This window comes from Theileria parva, assembly GCF_000165365.1.
Source record: "Theileria parva strain Muguga chromosome 3 map unlocalized ctg_530, whole genome shotgun sequence".
NCBI classification, from domain to species: Eukaryota; Apicomplexa; class Aconoidasida; order Piroplasmida; family Theileriidae; genus Theileria; species Theileria parva.
In genome coordinates this window covers 559,124-577,294 of record NW_876245.1, presented here as the reverse complement: position 1 = coordinate 577,294, position 18,171 = coordinate 559,124, and the positions used below count along the sequence as shown (strand labels likewise).

The following is an 18,171-nucleotide window of genomic DNA, read 5'->3' as shown; positions in this document are numbered from 1 at the left end:
AGACGTTGTGTGTGCCATTTCCTTTTTCTGCTTTTTAACCTTCTCACTAGAATCATATTGTATTAACAATCTTCTCTAAATAGTTATTTACGCCTTTAAATTTATAAATAAAATAACAGAATAAGATTATAAGTTTATTTGAACCCTATGACAACTATTTATTTATATTTATGTTTTGATTTGTTATACTTTTTGCTATAATTATTTTATTCCACTTCATTTCACTTTTAAATTAGTTAATTTTTGATATTTTAAATCTCATTATTATTTTATAATTATTTTATTTTATGTCTAAAGGAATCACCCAAATTTTTGGTCTACACACTGCAAATCTTATTTAGGTGAATTGATACAGTAGAATTTATGTAATGGATGTTATATATAAATTTTGTACTACATTAAAACTCTAATAATGTATATTAAAACCCTGGTGTTATACCAACGGATAAGATTCCACACTTGTCTTCCCCCTTGTTGGTTCGTTCTAATCTCAAATAGCCGTCTTCCCCCCAATCTGGACCCCAAGAGTTCTTAATGACCCAGTATCTCTTATCTAACACTTCATCGTAGCCTTCACCCACCAATAGTACAGCGTGATTTAGGGCTGAGCCACATTCCCCGTTGTACACACCAGCTTGGTACATGGAGAGATCATTTGAAGCTGCAATATAAACTATTGTTGGGGAAATAACTAGAGATTTTTTTAAAACATCTTGGCCGTATGCGATTGTGAAGTAGTTTATATATGTTTTATCAATAGATTTTACGAGGCAATTGTTTTTCTTACCAAGGTACGGGATTTCAGAATCAGTACTTACACCCTTATTCTGTATGTATTTAAGAGCTGTATCACCAAAACCTCCCTCACAACCCTTGCTACTGGTCTCACAATCTACCAACTCCTGTTCACTCAGGTCAAGAGTTACATTTCGGTAAATTTTATACAGACTTTCAACGGAACTGACGCTTGCAAATGCCCAGCATGACCCGCATTCAAGGCCCTGGTTCTTGATTTTACTAACTCCGTCGGCCTTTCTCCAATCAAGACCCTCCCCAGTTATATTTTTAGGGTCAACATCCTTATCAGTGTTTAAAGCCTTCTTCAGGTTTTTCAGGTAGGTTTCGTCAGAAACCATTCTGGCCATGAGACGGTCGACGTGGCTGGTAGTTGATTTACTCTCTGGAACCTTAATTGGTGGAAATAACTTGTTGAACTCCTCCTCAGTCATATCAGCAAAGGAGTTGATCTCTCTGCTATAAGTCTCGTGACCTAAATTAAATTATCAGTAAAAAATAAAGGGATAGAAAATAAGCAGTATGTACCTATAATAACTAGTATCGTTTCCATAATATCTAATGTATATTTAGTGACGAACCTTGGTGAATTTTAACCTTCAAGAATTTGGTTCTGAATGTCAAGAACCTATCTTTGCGTTCATTGTGACTTGCATGGACTCTGTTGTGGTCCTTGTTGAATTGGTCGAAGTTCAACATAACCTCGAACTCAAGAACATGGTCAGAAGAAATTTGACGATCCTCATATAAACTAGTTAACTCATCCACGTAGGAAGCCATAAGCTCTGGGTCTATGGATTTGAAATCAGATTTAACGTGGTTCTCAAGACTACTCTTGAAACTAACTACATTTTTGGCTCTGGAAACTAATATGCCAGTCACAGTAACACCAATCACAACAAGTAAAGAAAAAACAACACTGCATATAATAGTCACACGCTTCTTAGTCAGTACACGTCTAAACGAATTAACCAAAGTGGATTCGTCGTCATACTGTCTACTCATCTCAACATCGTCAAAACGGTTGTCGAGCAATCTGTGGTTGGGATCACTAAAAGTAGAATCAACCATTTTTTAAAAAAGTAGCAAAATTTTAAATGTAATATATTAATTTGAAGTCTTCAAATTAAATATGATTTTGAAATATGTGTTAAATTATTATGGTATAATCACTAAAGCGTGAAATGATTGTAATGAAAAAATGGCAAAGTCAAATATAAGTACAAAAGTGAAGTGGCTGTACTTCTAAAATTAATTTTTAGATTTGAATATCGATTAATATCAAACAAAAGGAAATAAAATTAAAGAATAATTTACAAGATGGAAAGACAAAACGGAAGGTATAATAAATTAATCAAAGAGCAGCCATAGTTACTAAAAACACGTATAAAATTACAGCAATAAAGGGATATTATAGATTTTATCTCTTAAAAAATTATGAGATTTGAGTTAATTCACAATTATTGAAACAAACAGAGAATAATATACAAATAAAAATATATACTAAAATGCAATGCTTACGACAAAAACTTGTCGGCGGGCCAGGATATATTAAACCTGGAAACACAAAACAAATAAAAAATATATACTATAAATACAAATTTTGGGGAAAAGGATAATAAATATAATGTTTAAAAAAGAATTTAGCACCCCATCCGCGAAGGTCGGATAACTGAGGTCCTAATATTGTTTTACAATAGGTAAATATAAATATTTTCAACAGGATTGATTCAAAATTTTTTTACGAATTGATATGCGCTTCGGCGTCAACTCCAGTTGCTCAGTTGAGTTAATGAATGCAAGGGCTTGCTCCACATTAAGTGGCCTAGTTACTATCTTAATACTTTGTTCGTGTGATTTATTTCTCATTCCAGTTACTGGTTTGACCCTGGTAACGTTAAGCAGTAAATCTTTGTCAGTATAAGACTCTCCTATCACCATGCCTTGGTACACATGTGTCCCTTCTGAAACAAACAGGGTGCCCTTTGACATGACTGGGTCTAGGGCAAATGCTGTGGTGGTTCCTGCGTTACATGATATTAGTGATCCTGTAGTTCTAGCGTTATATATTTTACTTCCAGCTTTTGAATACCCAATCATTGTTACATTGAATTCTCCTCTCCCCCTAGTTACGTCCCTTAGTACTGGCATTAATCCCATCATCTGACTGGTACTCCCTTCAAACTCAAGTTTTGTATATTTTTCACTTCCTTCCAGCTCTAAATGTTAATTATTGTATTAAAATTACCTGTGTATTTAGTAATTTCCATGTTTCTTGAGTTTACATTATCAACCACCTTGGCTGAAAACTCTGATGGAACATAGGCTATCATCCTTTGCAAAGCCTCTACAATATTTCCTTCATGCTCAAATGTAATTGCTGAAAGAGGAGATACGGTCATTTCATATCCTTCCCTTCTCATGTTCTCCAAAAGTATCCCTATCTGTAACTCACCCCGACCCTTAACAAGGAATGAATTCTTGTCTTCACTCTCCTGTATTTGCAAGGAAAGGTTTGTCAGAGCCTCTCTTTTCAACCTCTTGCCTATATCTGATGTGGTTTTAAATTTGCCATCTCTTCCAGAAAATGGACTTGAGTTTGCAGAAATAAGAACCGAAATCACTGGGTCTGAGACCTTAACTGGAGGGATAGGCTCGAAATCTATTGAAGTGCTAACAGTATCATTTACCTATAAATAATATAACAGATGATATGCTTACTTGAGGAGTTATTCCTTTATAACACTGAATTGTTACAATATCTCCAGGGAATATTGGATCAGTCATCTTTACTCTTTTGCCGTTAACGAAGACGAAAACATCCTTTACATAGGTTGTACCCTTTTTATTTCCCAGGTAATCTCGAACATAAAGCATGGATCCAGGAGAAACAGTCCCACTATATACCTTACCAGTTACCAAATATGATCCTTCTTCAATGTCAATTAGGCTAACTTGGAATGTCAAGTCAGTATTGGTGGAAACCTTAGGTTCTGGAGAATATTCAATTATTGTTTTCAAAATGTGTGAAATATCATAGTTTTGACTTTGAGAAAGTGGATAACTTTTTGAGACTACAGAATCCTTGGCAGAAACGTATAAAATTGGAAACTCCAGCTGCTCATCATTTGCATTGCAATCCAAAAATAAATCAAATAATTCATTTTCAATTTCATTTTGAGTCTTATGGCATTCTCTATCACATTTATTTATAAGTACCAATGCCCTCATTGATTGGTTCTATAATAATTAAATTCGGTAACTAAAATACCTCTAGAGCCTTTCTCAAAACAAAACTGGTCTGAGCTTTAGGTCCTTCTACTACATCTACCAGCAAGCATACGCAATCTACTATGTTTAAAATCCGTTCCACTTCACCGCCAAAATCAGAATGGCCGGGTGTATCTATTATATTCAGGGTATAGTTATTCAAGTTTATTCTAGTAACTTTGGATAAAATTGTAATACCGCGTTCTCTTTCCAATTCATGACTGTCCATTATTCTCGTATGTGATAATTTCCCTCCTGTATACTTCAAAAATTGGTCCACAAGGGTAGTTTTCCCATGGTCAACATGTGCTACTACTGCAACATTCCGAATATTACTAAAGAATCGAAAACTAAAATTACTACATTTTTTATTTATTGTTGTTAATTGCGATAGGAATCTATGTGTATAAAGTAACATAATAAACTACATTATATAAAATATGTTTCATCAATGAGTGTAAACACAACAAAGTAAATAATTAGTTAATTTATTTATGTTTTTCGATTTTTCAGTATCATAATTTTATTTATATTTTTGTAAAATAGTTTTCATAAAATTTTCAAATGTGGAGGTCTATAAACACTTCATTTTCAAAGTATTCTATCGAACTGGCACAATTACTTTGCAGGTATCAATTATATCCCTATTTTGCCTTCATTCCACCTTTTTATATTCAAGATATTATTTATTTATCAAATCTTCCTTAGATGCCTCAAGGATCCCTTCAGAGATAAAGCTTTAGCACGATATAAACTCAATTTGAAGCAGACAAATTATGTTAACGGAGTTCCACAGTCTCCAGGTACTCTTTAATTTAAAATTACCTTTTAATTAACATATAATTTTTTAGAATTCCCCAAAGAATTTAAGTAATATCCCTTTCTTCTCTTTTGTTCCCAATAATCGCACATATTTATTTTATTTCTGTTAATTTTAATTTATTTTATTTTTTACATATGTATTGACTCGTAACCTAAATTTTATACAAGTGTTTTGCCTGATTATGTCATTGCTGTGACGAAATAATTTACACAAAAATATCCATGAAACTGTTTTATTTTATAAAATTAATTTTTTCATATTTTCTATACATTTTGAATTTTATTGATCGCACTGAATCTATTCAATTGGATTCTACATCCACTCATGGTAGTTACACACCTAGTTTGGAAAAAAACGACATACCTAACGAAATCGCAAAAATATTCACTTTCAAAGACAAGAACTCAAGTAATTTTAAATATTACAATTAATATAATTTTTTCAAGGCAATGTGTGTTTTTTAAGAAACACGTATCTGGACATAGATGAAGTTCCAAAGGAATGTACTTGCACGTTTTCGAGACTCCGTAATTTAACATTTAAAACTAAATAAATTTTCAGAAAAAATTGAGTTGGATTGTGCAAATGAACAGATTCTAAACGCTAAAAATTGTGATAAAAATATGTGCGAAACCTGCTGTGTTCTGAGCCTCTCTCCGAAGTTCAACAAGGACTTTTCTAACTCAGAAGCGCCAGTCAACTGCAAAATGAGATGTTTTAATTCTCCAACTGTTACAGATATCACTCAGGACTCTCTACAAACTTTAAACGATTATCTCATCAAAATTGATTCTCTATATAACGTTCAGCCTCCTAAAATCCATGTAGAAGGGAGTAAGTATTATAGTTTGTTATATCAATTTTAGAAAAAGAGGTTCCAACTCAATATGAAATTCTGCCGCTAAACAACAAGGATGAAAGTCTGTAAATAACTGAACTTAAATTTTCTTCCTAATATTTTATTATTAATTTATACATTTTCCACCCTGAGAAATTTTTATTTTTTATTGCTATTCTGATGTTATATCTTATTATTTATTGAAATTTATTGTAAAATTATTCTAAATAAATGTTTCATGTTAAGTAACAAAATGATTATTGAACATCTAAATGAGTGTGCGTATGCCATTGGTCTCCAGGGAGTAGTCACCGTGGCGTCAATGGCATTCTTCTTATATAAACTAAAAACTAAAAAATGCGCTTGTGAATTAAAGTCAGAAAAATACTTTTCTCCACTGAATTCATACCCGCAAACTTTTGAAAACACGGATATAAGAAGCTTCAAGTCAGTAACTAATAGAGTCAAACTTCCTAAAAGAAAAGTACCAAACTTAATTCATGACTATTACTTCAGAAAACATTTAAACAAAGAGGAAGCCGATCAATAATTTCTAGCGTCAAGTTGATTTTAGAAGATTTACCATCTTTGGTTTCAACGGATATAATGCAAATCATATCAGATGCAATGAAAGATAACCAATTTACAAGTGAACAATGCATCTCAGCGTTATCTTATGAATTTGGTACTTTAATATTACGGAAATAAACTACAAATAATTACATCTTGTAATATGATGTGTTTAGTTGGTGTTTACGGATCAGAAAAAATCCAGCAAGCTGACGTTGAATTGTTATCTACTATATTCTCAGAATCTATAAATCCGGAGTAATATTCATAAATTAAACTGTTTTCAGGTACAAGGGATATGTTGAATTCCTGGCTCTTTTGAAGAAAATAGAAAATTTAATACTAAAGGCATACGAACCAAAAGTAACGCTCTTATCACTTTTTCTAATAACTTCAAGTAAAATGGATAAAATTGATGAGAAAGAGTTAATTAAACTAATAAAGGTAATTTTTCACTGAATAAAAGGGTTAATTTATTTAGAAAAACGGATTAGAGACAAAGAAGGTTCTAAGTATGATGACTGTGATTTGTATATCAAAGGGATCTGTGACAATAAGTGAGGAAGATATCAATGAAGGGATAAATAAAATCAAATCAGCGATAGTTAGAAGATCGTCCAGGATAAGGAAAACAAATAAGTAAATAATAATGATAAATAAATTACTTATATGGTACTTATTTGTGAAGCAAAAGGAGCGTGGATTTAAATAACCATGAGAAAGATACTGTGGAAATATGCGTAAATAGGAAGGTTTCAGAGGGAAAATGGAAAATGTGTAAAATGAAAAATCTGATGCAGATACTAGTTCAAAGTGCAAAGAAATATGTGTATAAATTTTCTTAAATAAAATAAGATATATCCTAAAAGATAGGTATATTTTTGGAAAAGGTACTCTAGTGGGGTCTATGGATATAAGCTCGACGCAAATTTTAGATTTCAGATGATGGAAAGAATCCTATATTAAGTGATTCGTATGTAAAATATTAATCCGTAACTGATGGACAAAATAGAATCTCAGACCTGTAGTGATTTGAACTTCAATATACCTCCTACAGTTGATCCAGATGATAACTCCCCTAAAATCGTCACATATAAGAAGTATTTTGATTTAATTTCTAGATATTAAATTTCTTTGTTAAAATTGCTTTCAAACGTTAATTTTCTTTTTAGGGAAACTGATCAACCTAACAAGAACAATACAAACGATACATCATCCAAGCCGGGTTTGTTGTTAATTTTTCTTTAAAGTTGTTTATAGATAAGTGGAAACCTCTGCTAAAGAATGGGGAGCTCGAATCTTTCGAAATTACCTGTCGCAAAATTCAGGGTAACCTAAACAAGCTGACTATCGAAAAGTTCGAAACCTTGGCAGAAAAAATCGCAATTCAATGTGAATCTTTAAGCAATTACGAAGAATTACAAAAAATAGTTGATATTATAATTGATAAGGCCGTTTTGGAACCTGACTGGTCCGAAATGTATTCAGATTTATGCCAAGTGAGTTTAATAAAATTTTTTTAGTAAATATTAACAAATTTATAGATTCTGTACTGGAGATCACGAGAATACGATATAGGAACAAAAAAGGTGTCATTTTCCAGCGCACTTCTGAACAAAATCCAACGTGAATATGAAAGTACACCAAAAAACTTCGATTTCACAACCTTCACTGAAGATCAGGAGGTTTCAGTTAAGAAGCTAAAAACGAGGACTTTGGGTACAGTGAAGATGATCGGCGAGTTGTTTCAGAGGAAAATGCTCGGATTTAAAATTGTAAACAAGGTTGTTTTCGACCTGGTAATGAACCAAGAACCACATGAACACCTCATAGAATGTTTCATACAGTTGATCTATGGAACAGGTACTATCACTAAATTATACCATAATTTACACAATCTAACACGATTTTTCACACATACTATTATTGTTTAGGTTACTATATCGATAAGAACCCAAACCTACGACCAGTTTTGGATTTGTGGTTTGGACGCCTCAAAGAACTGGCCCAGAGAAAGGAATATTCAAAGAGGATCAAATGTCTGATCCAAGACGTACTAAATTTGCCAAAAGCCCAATGGCATAAGAAAGTCCATAGAGAAAACGCAAAATCATTAACGGACTTGCGAGAAAAGGTCAATTCCGAGGATATCCTTGGGGGATCGGCTCTCGCGGCTCAGTTTGGTGATATCGTCATTGTTGGCCAGAGGTATAATTTACATGCTAGCTGTACCTACGGAGATTACATGAAACAACAAGAAGAGTTATTCAAGGTCAAAAAAGCAAACGAAACTTCCCGATAACTTGTACTTATAGATTGAGCTCTTCTCGTACATAACACACTCATACTAAACGTGATACATCATTAACACGAAAATAATGTAGTTTTATTTTTATCATATATTATATTTTACAAGAATAAACTCTATTAAATGGAATAGATTTAATGGAGATAGAAGGTTCAGAAGGTCCCTTTGGAGAATCTAAACTGTGATCCTCAAAGTTCCTAAATAATAAAAAGAGTTTAAAATAGTAAAAAGTACCTGGTTCCACTACAGATAAGAACAAGAGGAAATTTAGGATTGAAAGTACAAACTGGAATAGGTAAATCAGAAAAATTCTCGGAGTAAACAACAGTGCCTTGTAAGTCGTAGACTAATAAATCACCTTTACAAGTTCCTAATAAATTATTATTTGGAATAATCAAGTAATCCAAATAAAAAATAAGGTAGTAATTAACCTGAAACTAGTAAGTTATCTTTGTAATCAAAGCTGACTTTTTGATTATTGTTAACTGGTCTATAAAACCTTTGTAAGGGAGAACTGAGGTCACCCCTAGTATCATATAACCTTAAATAGTAATCATTTCTGCATCCAATGATGATTTTAGTGTTATCAATCCATTTAATCTAAAAACATAGTGAAAAGTTGTTAATAATATTATAACAATCGTGTATAAGAACATTAATACTAAATATATATAGAAATAGTAAGGAAGTACGTGAGTAATTGGACCGAGAGGAAACTCAGGATCCAGAAAATCGCCTGTTAGACTGACAGTCCTTGATATATTATGGTCATATATTGAAACAGAACCATTATAACTGCCACAAGCATAAGTGTTTTCAGACCCGAAATTGTTGTGAGAAATGGTAGAAATTATTCCTTTTTGACCTGTAGTCTTCCTGGTAGAAAGTCTTCTCAGCTAAAATAAACGTAATTTACAGTATAATTGAGAATAAATTAAAGAAATCTAGATAAAATAGATAAAATAAATCCTGACAAGATGAATAAAAGGAAAATGGATATGATAAATAATAATAACCTCGATGTGTTCTCCAGGAGATTGAATGTCAAAAACGTATATACAAGATAAAGAGCCGCAAAGAAAGTATTTTCCAAGAGGATGGAAGTCGATGCAATAACTTTCTGCGATCTCAGCAACTGCATTTATAGGTTTGTAAGTAAAGTGCTCAGCTCCAGTTAAGGAATCGTAGAGAATAATCTGAAAATAATAATGAAAGAAAAATATTTACAGGTTTGTTTCGGGATGCGATTAAAAAACAGCAGGAATCTGGGTCATTTTTGTTAAAATTAGGAAACCAGCAAAAGTCCCTAATATCATCCTTCACCTTCAGAGTTAAAAATGGGTTAATTTGGGAAGGAATCAAGTCGGTAGTGCCATTATAAAGCTGAGAATGTGTATCTGAAATTTTAAATTATCTAAAATTAACAAATACTTTTTACATCTTCGTCGACATTATAGAATGAAATTGAATTGTCACTTGATGTAATAGAAAAGCAGGATCCGTCAGAAGTAAAGTTGCCAAATTTTGCAAAGGTTGAATTTCTAGTTCCATTTTCGGAATATTTATTATCTAATTGTAAATTATGCAATAAATTTAATTGCATTAGTTAATTTAAATATAATATGTAAAACATAGGTAAATAACAGTCACTTTGATGTTGTTTTAGTAGGGTTATGTGTATTTCTAAAATTCAGGTAATTCACTCACACATTTCAATTAAATAATAATTTTTATGTTTAAAATAATTTTTTATAAATACTGGATGGAGTTGTATTCATTTTATTCTAGATTATTCTTTGATTTCATTGAAAGTAATAATAATCATTTCTACAAACTACACATTTCCCCAATAGGACGAGATTTATAATATTTTGAGTTTAAAAATGTTAAAATGGCCTTTTTACCCATTCTTCTCATATTTTCATTGATGTATTCCACATACTGTAACATACTCCAGTCGGATAGTAATACGCTTTCAGGGATTTGTGATAATATCGTATCATCCCTTCAAATCCTAAATAAAAGGGGCATTTTAAAAATGGTTAATAAAGAAAGGTGTAAGGATTATGAATTGTTAGGGGAAAGGATCTTTAGTATGTCTAACAGAAGCGATAATTATTGCTATAAGGGAGTACAATTTCTTTTGTGTAACCTGAAATATCAGCCATATGAATCTAACTTTAACTGTGAACACATAAAGGATAAATTTATTAAAATTGTAAAATCTTGCTCACTTGATACTCTTAATGTTCTGGATAAAAACTGTTCTGGGATAAACTCAGAAAACTTAAGTATTTTCAACCCACTGGAGTTTTGCAGAACAAACTATGTACTGTTGAATGGTATCTTATAAACTGTATAATCATACGTGTTTAGGTGAGAAACAAACTCAATTTGATCCTGTGGAACATGAATACTGCTCAAAAATCGTTGAAAGCTATAACCTGTGCCAATACTATTCAAGAAGACTGAATCTAAGAAATTACTGTTTAGATGGTGGATTTCAAAATTATTGCACACATTACATTAAACGTTGGTTTATTAGTTTATTAGTTTATTAGCCAATTAGTAATTAATTATTACTTTATTATTACTATTTGATCTTATAAATATATGAATGTTGTAGCTGTCCATGATAACTCTTATGAATCAATGTGTAAGAATTTCGTTCTCCCTTTTGTGTTCTCGAAGTTAATGGATGAACCGGAGTCTTTGGTATCAAGCATGTGTGTCAAAGCTGATGAGAATATATCAAAATCAATACTAAACACAAGGGTACATATTATTTCAATATTAATTGTTTAGGACCAATTAATGTTTAAAAGTAAGTCACTTTTTGATGCTTTCGAATCCGAATTTGCTTATAAAAACTGGGTCAAGGAATTAGAGGCTAGACTTGATAACATGGTTGGTTTCTATTCACACTTGCTCGTCCATTAAAAATGATTTATATTTTAATTCAGGTGATTGATCTCCGTGTGCTTATGGATCAGTCAAACTCCTGTTTTCAATACTTAAACTATCCTCACAGATTTTTTTATGCATATGATCGTGTAGTTGTAAGTTTTACATTATGAATTTTATAATTCAGATTGATGAATTTTCAAAAGCAAAGCAAATTGTTGATAGAATATACAATAGTTTTATGCAATTATCTAGTTTACCACAGGAAATCGTTAAACTTATTTCACAAATTGACAGTGTTATAAGCTTGGACAACTCCATTAAAGAGGCTACCGCACATTTTAAGGAACTTTACACACTGGTTAGTTTTCTATCTTAACTCTAATAAATTTATTAGATCAGTTCCGGATCACATTACTATTTCTCTGTAAGCTCAAAAATAACTTTATTTTTTGTTTAGTTAAGGAGAGACCCAACTTTGGCCATGAATATAAGAATTATGGAATCCAATCTCAGTAGAGTTAGTGCCTTTCTGCCTAACAATATCGCATACATAAAACAAAGAATTAATTCCACAAATCCGTTTGAGGCAAATTTGAATAAAGCTTCAATGTTATATCAAATGGGTACGAATTTTAGGGATATCGCAAGTCTACTGGAGGCTCAACTAAATGCTCTCTACAAGATAATATCGAAGACCAAGGACTCTAACTTTATAAAATCACTTAATCTAACTTAGAACCAGAAATACATTCTATGAAGTATATGCTACAAAGTATATTCTATGTAAAAGTGTATAAAAATTAAAATTTTAGATTTCTCATAAATTATTTTTAAAATTAAAGAGGGGTGGATGAAGCACAAATGAACCGATGTTATGCATTTTCCAGGGCATTAAAGGGTGAGTGTGAAGCTGTATAAGCCCTTTTGAGAACTTCGTCAATCCGTATTTGTCTGAACATATAAATTTAAATTTTGCTATGATTAGTGTATACAAAATAAATAGTAAAGATGTACCTGGCTTAAGAGTTATTTTGTATGTTACAACTGGTGAAAAATAAAATTTTGGCACACCTTTTAATTTTATTGGAAATTTATATTGTATTTCCAACACAAACTCTTCTTCTCTTGATAAAATGCTTTTATTGCAATTCCAAATGGAGTAAACCACTGGGTTTTCTCTGAAATATGAAAAAATCTCAGTTAATAATGAAGAATCCTTAAGATCTTCTAAAAGAAATAAATTCTTTAACCTGAATTTTTTCTTCTTTTTAGCTATTTTCTCAGATATATCAAGTGCGATTTTATCAATCTTGTCTGAAGCTCCAGATAAAACGGACTTTTCAGGCTTAAAATTCTTTACTTGCGATAATAACTCCTCTTTTATTATATTGGTCACGGAAGGTTCGATTTTATTGTTAAGTAACCAAGTTGTATTTTGGCCTATGTAAAAACTTGAGACCGAGAGCGAATAGCTTGGAATCCTAGTAAACTTAACTTCAACTGTTGATTTAATAAATATAAAGTAGAAAATTAATAATAGTTTACAAATTTGCATAATAACATTTATTATGGTTAGACTTGGTAGTAAATGTGTAGTGTAAATTCAAAAACATGTTTTATAAAATATTTTTTATAATTTTAAATGGACGGATTTGAATTTGGTTTACTGGGCGGTATTTTTTCCGGAAACCAGCAAGTTAATGAAGAGCCGGAATCCAGTCAGAAATCAGATAACAAGTATGAATACACAACAGAGTACGTTCCTCCTGATGTTTCCGAAGTACCTCAGCCCATTTTTCAAAAACAGCAAAAACCAACTAATGTCGACAGTCTCGTGCCAGTTGTCGTTGGGAAGGTTTTGTCGAACATTGTAGATCCAAACCAGAAACTTAAAATTTTTGGCACTCCTGTTTTTGGAATGTGTGTTGTTGGCCAGGTTAAGAATTTAGAAAAGTTTCCTTCCGTTTTCCAATTTGACTTAGACGACTCCACAGGTGTGATAAAGGTCCATTTTTCCAATGTATCTCTTGAATTAGATGACCTGGACTACGTCCAGATTGTCGGATCACTGGTTCTTCTCAGCATGGACAACTTCTACATCGACTCTCAGCATTTGATTAACTACGGTAAGTACTCTAAAGCTGTAGAAGATAGGATTAAGTATCACAACGTTCTCGTTGCCTACGCAGCTTACAATTTGGATTTGAGCGAAAGACTGAGGTTACAGAATAAACACGTCGGTAAGGTGTCGGACATGCCTGGCCCATCCGGCGTCGGAAACTTTAAAGAGGTCAAGTTAGGTCCTGAATACGACCATATAAAAAACGAACTTGAGATTCTCGTTATTAAGTACTTGAAATCCACTCCTGAGGGAATCTCTAAGAAGGCGCCCCTTTATCAGGCTCTAATGCATACACATCAAGGTATTTTTACATTTTTACAAGTTCTTATCTATAACTATAAATTATAATAATCCTTTATTAGAATCAGAGGTTGAAGGTGCAGTTAGATCTCTAGAGGAACAGTCTGAGCTGGTGTGTACTAAGGACCACGTGTGTTTGTCAATTTGAAGTAAAACCTAGGATATATGAATACATTTGAAAGAAGAGATTATTTGAACTTAATGTCTACTCCAACCGCTTTGTATATGTCATTTGATAATATGTTAAACATGCACAATCCTATTCATAAATTAGTTTACGAGAATTAGTTGATAGGGAAGGCAGGTACCTGATCGAGTAGATATCCACTTATCATCTTGATATTGAAAGTAGTCCAGGCCTAAATCAACCATAAATATAAAAAACTAACCTGAAAATGAGGAGTACCATAACTTTTGAGACGGTTCATGTTTGTTGATTAGGATAAACTTATTGTTGTGAAACTGGATGTTCAAGATGGAGCCGTCGAACTCTAAGTTGTCGATTTCGTCCAAATATTCCAATTTTTCATAAATAGCCTATAATTTGGTGTAATTTGAGTTTAAAATACTTGTAATTGATTTGAAGCAAGTTTATTGAATTTGAACAAATTGGTTCCAAAAAAACGTAATTTATTTAGCATCATTTCTTCTTTTTATTATACACTGAGACATCTGAATAATATTAGCACTTAATATTGGATCATTTTACTAATAATATTATTAATGATACTATTGATTTATCATTATTATAATTAATTTTGTCATTAATTTTAGTGTTTAAATTGACAATGAGATGATTAAATACCTGAAGTTGATAGTTTCTTGAGCATGTCCTGCTCAACCATAGCGTCCCTTACAACCTGTTTGTACCTTTTATCGGTATCCAAACGTTGTTTAGCCCTCTTTTTGATGTCAAACTCAGCTTTCTTAAGTGATTCAGTCAACAAAGCTCGCTTCAAATTCTTATACTCCTGCTTATCACTCTTGCTTATTTTCCTATTCGACTCGGGTTTGGTTTTATCCAGTTTATATTTGTTGGACTTGGTTTTGACTGTGTTCAATTTGGGGAATTCAGGATTCAATTTCTAAAAATTAATTAAATTGAAGGTGTAAAAAACCTGTGAGTTATATATATCAAGTGATTTTAATGGATAGTTGATGTTGGCCAGGTCGTGCATATATTTCTTGAATTCGGTAAATTCAGTTAATTTGGCGGAATCAGAGTCTTTAGAGGCTTCAATGCTAGTAAAATTTGACTCGATTTCTTCAAGAGATGGGAGTATGATTAGCGATAATATCGGTTGAATGTAACACTTCTTATCAAAAAGTTGGTTCAGAGTTACTTTAACAGTTTTTAGAACTGACAAAATTAAATCTCGATCTACACAGGGTATGGTACAAAGTTTTATGGCAACGTGATAAAAGTATGGCATGTAATATCCTGTCTCGATTACACAATTGTAGGTAATTAATAACAGTAATCTAGACTTTATCAACAAATGTTTATCTAGAGGATTATTCTTATCCTTAATTTGACTGGCCAAAAGTTGATAAAAACGAACTAGAAACCCCTCCACAAGTGTTAGTCCGTAGTTATAAATTTCAGTTCCTGGTTCAACAGTTTTTACAATTAAATAAAGTAGTAAGTACTCGTATAAATCAGCTGCTTGAATGGTAATCTTCGAAAGCTCATCCTCTAAACACTGTTTATAATCCTTGTAGGACCTATTAGAGAGGTGTAAAAATCCTCTTGAGAAGTTGAGAAAATAGTGATGAAACTTAGTTAAATCTTGTCCTTTCAAGTAATCAACCAGTGACTGGAGATAAAGAGTTATGTAATCCTTTGCAAAATTTAAAAAGTCTGAGTCAGACTTAATTATCTTATCTACGACTTCGGACCTTTCAGAAATGTTAGAGGCTGACTTGAACTCTTTTACTAGGTTTACTCTTGGGGTTGCTGTGTTTGTATTCAATTGTAGGTCTCTAAGATTAGTTTCGTACTCATCTAACTTCTTAGGTTTCTCAGTTTTGTAAAATTCGGGGGACCTAAAGTGTATTATTTGTATTTTATAAAGTACTTTTTTGAAGGTTTGTAAAATTGTGAAAAGTCAATCTCCTGAAATTGCTTATCTAGCTTTTGTAAAAGGTTTTTCTGGTCTAATTTATCCTTTCTGTTGGCTTCACGCCTATCCTTATACTCTTTATAGGCTTCTGAAATGTTAGAGTAGTCTCCTTTCAAGTCAATCTCTTCCTCTGAGGATAAATCTACATCAGAATCGTAATTTTCCTCAATAGGTTTGTTTTTGTGGGTCAGGGTGATAGGCTCATTTAAATTATATAGCTGTAATTTCCTGCTCTTTTTGCTAGAATAGTCGTAAACTATGTCTGAATCCTTGACTTTCTTAATAAATTTACTCTTGGTTTTTTTATCAAAGTTTAGTTCCTAAAATATTTTAAATTTATGGAGGTTTTGTGAGAATTACCTTGTTTTTTATTTTAGAATCAAATTTTTCAAAGGGATTTACTGAGTTTTTGCCAACTGTTGGCTTTTTTGATTTGTTTTTTGACATTTAATTTTAAAATAAAGAATTTTGAGATAACCTCATTTTAAGAATTTTTATTTACTGAAGCAGATTAGTGGGTGGCAAGTTTTATATGAGGAAGATTTCTATTGTTTAATTTAAATTTTATATATGTTTAAATTTTTATCGCAAAGATTTTTTTCTTGTAAGTTTTTAAATTTATTCGTTGAATAGTTATTTTTTAAAAAATAATTTTAGTTACACCTTCTTACCTTTAATCCTTACACACAATAATTTTAGCTGTGTACGCTAATTTGAAGAGGATACGGCCTGAATATGTAGATTTCGAAACTAAGTTTCCAAAAGTCAAAATTGAAAGACCGTTATTGCCAGTACCGTATACACAGGTTAGGATTCCATTCACTTTATAAATATAGCAACAATGTTTTTAATAATTTATCTAATTTGCTTATTTAGGAGAAAAACTTGAGATTTTTGAAAAACCTAGAAACGCCTCAAACGCTTTCAAACTGCAGAGTTGTTGAGCAATTATCTGTAAGAAGAGTTAAATTTGCCGGTAGAAATAACACAGGAAGAATTACAACTAGACATAGAGGAGGTGGACATGTACAAAGAATAAGACTGATTGATTTTAAAAGACAGAGAAAGGATATATTTTCAACGGTTTTGAGGATTGAATATGATCCAACAAGAAGCGCACATGTTGCACTCATCCAATACGATGATGGCGTATTGAGTTATATTTTATGCCCAGCTGGAGTTTTACCTGGAACAAGACTCCTTTCTAGTTCAAACGCGCCTCTTTTGCCAGGAAACTCGCTCCCTCTTAGGCACATTCCTGTACCTACCAAATTGACTTATCTTTTCGCATAATTACCTTACTCTACTTATAAGCTCTTTTAAATTCCTATTAAATTTATTTTAGGTTAATTCTATAGTCCACAATGTGGAAATGAGACCAGGAGCAGGTGGACAAATCGCTCGATCAGGAGGCGTTTACTGCACCGTTACAGAGTATTTTAGTATTTTAGTTAACCTTTAAAACTTAGGAAAGATGAAACATTTGCAACTTTGAGGCTTTCCTCCACTGAATTGAGGAAGTTTCCACTCGATTGCTGGGCTACAATAGGCCAAATATCAAACATTAAGCATAATGAAAGAATACTTAAAAAGGCAGGAACCAGAAGGTAAATTTTTGTAAATTTTATTTAATTATCTATTTTCCCCTTAAATTGGTCTATTATTGAGTTAAATTTTATTAAAAGAATTAATTAAACATTAAAATAAATAAATGTGTATAATTTTTATTTAGAAACATGGGATGGAGACCTGTGGTAAGAGGAATCGCAATGAACCCAAATAGTCATCCACACGGAGGTAATAAGTGAAGAATTAAAATTATTTAGGCGGAAATGATAAAAGCGGAACAAAGAGACCGAAATGCTCAATTTGGGGAATCTGTAAAGATGGATACAAAACCAGAAGCAAGCATAAACCACTGGGATTCATAATAAGAAGGAAGCTTTGCGGTCGATTAATGAAGAAATATGGAATAACTAAACGCCCTTAAAAAATATATAATCTGATATAATTATTTAATATTTGGTTACATGAGAAAATTCTCAATGAGCAACTGATTTTCTCGTTAGCTAGCTCTTTTGGAAAATGGAATCCTATCATTAGATAATATTTATT

The 18,171-nt window shown here is 32.1% G+C and overlaps 13 protein-coding genes across 13 annotated transcripts; 7 read left to right on the top strand and 6 right to left on the bottom strand.

The window, feature by feature from the left end:
- Positions 1 to 419: 419 nt before the first annotated feature.
- On the bottom strand, positions 420 to 2,390 carry TpMuguga_03g00280 (Papain family cysteine protease family protein; the record flags this gene model as incomplete). The annotated part of the gene is made up of 2 exons (XM_061305665.1): positions 1,377 to 2,390; positions 420 to 1,270 (listed from the first exon to the last, which is right to left on the bottom strand). The coding sequence occupies exons 1-2, from the start codon at positions 1,864 to 1,866 to the stop codon at positions 420 to 422; spliced, it is 1,341 nt and encodes a 446-aa protein (XP_061160997.1). The 5' UTR covers positions 1,867 to 2,390.
- A 14-nt stretch (positions 2,391 to 2,404) lies between these two features.
- Positions 2,405 to 4,686, bottom strand: typA (Elongation factor Tu GTP binding domain protein). Its single transcript, XM_758204.2, has 4 exons — positions 4,067 to 4,686; positions 3,517 to 4,035; positions 3,044 to 3,485; positions 2,405 to 3,014 (listed from the first exon to the last, which is right to left on the bottom strand). The coding sequence occupies exons 1-4, from the start codon at positions 4,481 to 4,483 to the stop codon at positions 2,512 to 2,514; spliced, it is 1,881 nt and encodes a 626-aa protein (XP_763297.1). The 5' UTR covers positions 4,484 to 4,686; the 3' UTR covers positions 2,405 to 2,511.
- On the top strand, positions 4,630 to 4,939 carry TpMuguga_03g00278 (mitochondrial ATP synthase F1 subunit epsilon; the record flags this gene model as incomplete). Its single annotated transcript, XM_758203.2, has 3 exons — positions 4,630 to 4,694; positions 4,774 to 4,868; positions 4,917 to 4,939. 3 exons carry the CDS (start codon positions 4,630 to 4,632, stop codon positions 4,937 to 4,939), a joined length of 183 nt encoding a protein of 60 aa, XP_763296.2.
- Positions 4,940 to 5,109: 170 nt separating this feature from the next.
- Positions 5,110 to 5,816, top strand: TpMuguga_03g00277 (uncharacterized protein; the record flags this gene model as incomplete). Its single annotated transcript, XM_061305664.1, has 4 exons — positions 5,110 to 5,296; positions 5,335 to 5,415; positions 5,450 to 5,722; positions 5,755 to 5,816. 4 exons carry the CDS (start codon positions 5,110 to 5,112, stop codon positions 5,814 to 5,816), a joined length of 603 nt encoding a protein of 200 aa, XP_061160996.1.
- A 516-nt stretch (positions 5,817 to 6,332) lies between these two features.
- Positions 6,333 to 6,939, top strand: TpMuguga_03g02425 (uncharacterized protein; the record flags this gene model as incomplete). Its single annotated transcript, XM_061305873.1, has 4 exons — positions 6,333 to 6,411; positions 6,473 to 6,554; positions 6,584 to 6,740; positions 6,778 to 6,939. The coding sequence occupies 4 exons, from the start codon at positions 6,333 to 6,335 to the stop codon at positions 6,937 to 6,939; spliced, it is 480 nt and encodes a 159-aa protein (XP_061161764.1).
- Positions 6,940 to 7,220: 281 nt separating this feature from the next.
- Positions 7,221 to 8,626, top strand: TpMuguga_03g00276 (MIF4G domain protein). Its single transcript, XM_758201.2, has 5 exons — positions 7,221 to 7,396; positions 7,469 to 7,521; positions 7,557 to 7,795; positions 7,841 to 8,159; positions 8,231 to 8,626. The coding sequence occupies exons 1-5, from the start codon at positions 7,296 to 7,298 to the stop codon at positions 8,596 to 8,598; spliced, it is 1,080 nt and encodes a 359-aa protein (XP_763294.1). The 5' UTR covers positions 7,221 to 7,295; the 3' UTR covers positions 8,599 to 8,626.
- A 72-nt stretch (positions 8,627 to 8,698) lies between these two features.
- On the bottom strand, positions 8,699 to 10,207 carry WRAP53 (WD domain G-beta repeat protein; the record flags this gene model as incomplete). The annotated part of the gene is made up of 7 exons (XM_758200.1): positions 8,699 to 8,801; positions 8,839 to 8,974; positions 9,036 to 9,204; positions 9,297 to 9,500; positions 9,621 to 9,800; positions 9,832 to 10,001; positions 10,036 to 10,207. The coding sequence occupies 7 exons, from the start codon at positions 10,205 to 10,207 to the stop codon at positions 8,699 to 8,701; spliced, it is 1,134 nt and encodes a 377-aa protein (XP_763293.1).
- A 288-nt stretch (positions 10,208 to 10,495) lies between these two features.
- On the top strand, positions 10,496 to 12,247 carry TpMuguga_03g02400 (uncharacterized protein; the record flags this gene model as incomplete). The annotated part of the gene is made up of 8 exons (XM_061305869.1): positions 10,496 to 10,946; positions 10,981 to 11,136; positions 11,231 to 11,379; positions 11,410 to 11,511; positions 11,568 to 11,663; positions 11,696 to 11,869; positions 11,906 to 11,935; positions 11,969 to 12,247. 8 exons carry the CDS (start codon positions 10,496 to 10,498, stop codon positions 12,245 to 12,247), a joined length of 1,437 nt encoding a protein of 478 aa, XP_061161763.1.
- An 81-nt stretch (positions 12,248 to 12,328) lies between these two features.
- TpMuguga_03g00272 (uncharacterized protein) lies at positions 12,329 to 13,066 on the bottom strand (the record flags this gene model as incomplete). Its single annotated transcript, XM_061305663.1, has 2 exons — positions 12,329 to 12,462; positions 12,526 to 13,066. 2 exons carry the CDS (start codon positions 13,064 to 13,066, stop codon positions 12,329 to 12,331), a joined length of 675 nt encoding a protein of 224 aa, XP_061161762.1.
- An 87-nt stretch (positions 13,067 to 13,153) lies between these two features.
- TpMuguga_03g00271 (uncharacterized protein) lies at positions 13,154 to 14,081 on the top strand (the record flags this gene model as incomplete). The annotated part of the gene is made up of 2 exons (XM_758196.2): positions 13,154 to 13,934; positions 13,996 to 14,081. The coding sequence occupies 2 exons, from the start codon at positions 13,154 to 13,156 to the stop codon at positions 14,079 to 14,081; spliced, it is 867 nt and encodes a 288-aa protein (XP_763289.2).
- Positions 14,082 to 14,121: 40 nt separating this feature from the next.
- cyaY (Frataxin-like domain protein) lies at positions 14,122 to 14,577 on the bottom strand (the record flags this gene model as incomplete). The annotated part of the gene is made up of 4 exons (XM_061305855.1): positions 14,122 to 14,192; positions 14,242 to 14,292; positions 14,323 to 14,470; positions 14,503 to 14,577. 4 exons carry the CDS (start codon positions 14,575 to 14,577, stop codon positions 14,122 to 14,124), a joined length of 345 nt encoding a protein of 114 aa, XP_061161761.1.
- On the bottom strand, positions 14,574 to 16,503 carry TpMuguga_03g00270 (uncharacterized protein; the record flags this gene model as incomplete). The annotated part of the gene is made up of 5 exons (XM_758195.2): positions 14,574 to 14,605; positions 14,739 to 15,018; positions 15,052 to 15,979; positions 16,012 to 16,376; positions 16,417 to 16,503. 5 exons carry the CDS (start codon positions 16,501 to 16,503, stop codon positions 14,574 to 14,576), a joined length of 1,692 nt encoding a protein of 563 aa, XP_763288.1.
- Positions 16,504 to 16,626: 123 nt separating this feature from the next.
- Positions 16,627 to 18,046, top strand: rplB (ribosomal protein L2; the record flags this gene model as incomplete). Its single annotated transcript, XM_758194.2, has 7 exons — positions 16,627 to 16,660; positions 16,756 to 16,862; positions 16,933 to 17,316; positions 17,402 to 17,490; positions 17,526 to 17,663; positions 17,789 to 17,853; positions 17,883 to 18,046. 7 exons carry the CDS (start codon positions 16,627 to 16,629, stop codon positions 18,044 to 18,046), a joined length of 981 nt encoding a protein of 326 aa, XP_763287.2.
- Positions 18,047 to 18,171: the final 125 nt, after the last annotated feature.